This window comes from Pygoscelis adeliae, unplaced genomic scaffold, assembly GCF_000699105.1.
Source record: "Pygoscelis adeliae isolate BGI_AS28 unplaced genomic scaffold, ASM69910v1 Scaffold452, whole genome shotgun sequence".
Classification (NCBI taxonomy): Eukaryota; Metazoa; Chordata; class Aves; order Sphenisciformes; family Spheniscidae; genus Pygoscelis; species Pygoscelis adeliae.
The window spans coordinates 406,161-406,750 of record NW_008824291.1 but is presented as its reverse complement, the minus strand read 5'-3'; the positions used below and the strand labels follow the sequence as shown (position 1 = coordinate 406,750).

The window sequence follows — 590 nt, the reverse complement described above, 5'->3', positions numbered from 1 at the left end:
TGCTTGCCATGCGGGTCCCGGGGGGGGGCATGGCATTGCCCTTCTTCCCTGGGCATCCTGCTCCCTGCTTCGGAACACCCTGCCCCAGCTCCACTGGGCTCTGGCCCCTGGGGGTGCAGCCAGGATCCGTCCCCAGCCGTAGGCAAGCCCAGGCACTTAGAGCCACGCTGTCGGGCTCCCCGTGGGGCGGCCGTTCCCTGCACCACGGGGCTGAGCCCCTGCACCTGGGCACTGCTGGGCATTGCCTGTGCCCTTCCTTGCAGGCAGCACAAGCTTGAGGAGAACCTGCTCTTCTCGGGCAAGTTCACAGACGCGCTGCAGGCCCTCATGGACTGGCTGTACCGGGCTGAGCCACAACTCAGCGAGGATGTGCCCGTTGGAGGAGACCGGGACCTGGTCAGTGACCTCATGGACAAGCACAAGGTGGGTGTCCCCAGCTGCGCGGGGAGGTCCCTGCCCTGCGTTGGCCCCTGGAGAGCCCCGGGCTCTGCACCAGCCCTGCCCACCCTCCATCCCGGGGCAGGACAGGAGCCAGGCGCAGGATGGGGCTTTGCCCACCAGCGCAGCCGCCGCTTTACCGGCGCCTGTGC

The 590-nt window shown here is 68.6% G+C and overlaps 1 protein-coding gene across 1 annotated transcript in view; it reads left to right on the top strand.

Moving 5' to 3' along the window:
- LOC103912511 (dystonin-like) overlaps positions 1-590 on the top strand; it is a gene marked incomplete at its 5' end in the record, with an annotated part of 28,419 nt that overhangs the window by 8,443 nt on the left and 19,386 nt on the right. Inside the window, one exon of the mRNA XM_009318790.1 lies at positions 268-423. Coding sequence (XP_009317065.1) covers positions 268-423 — 156 coding nt within the window. The remainder of the gene's footprint in view (positions 1-267; positions 424-590) is intronic.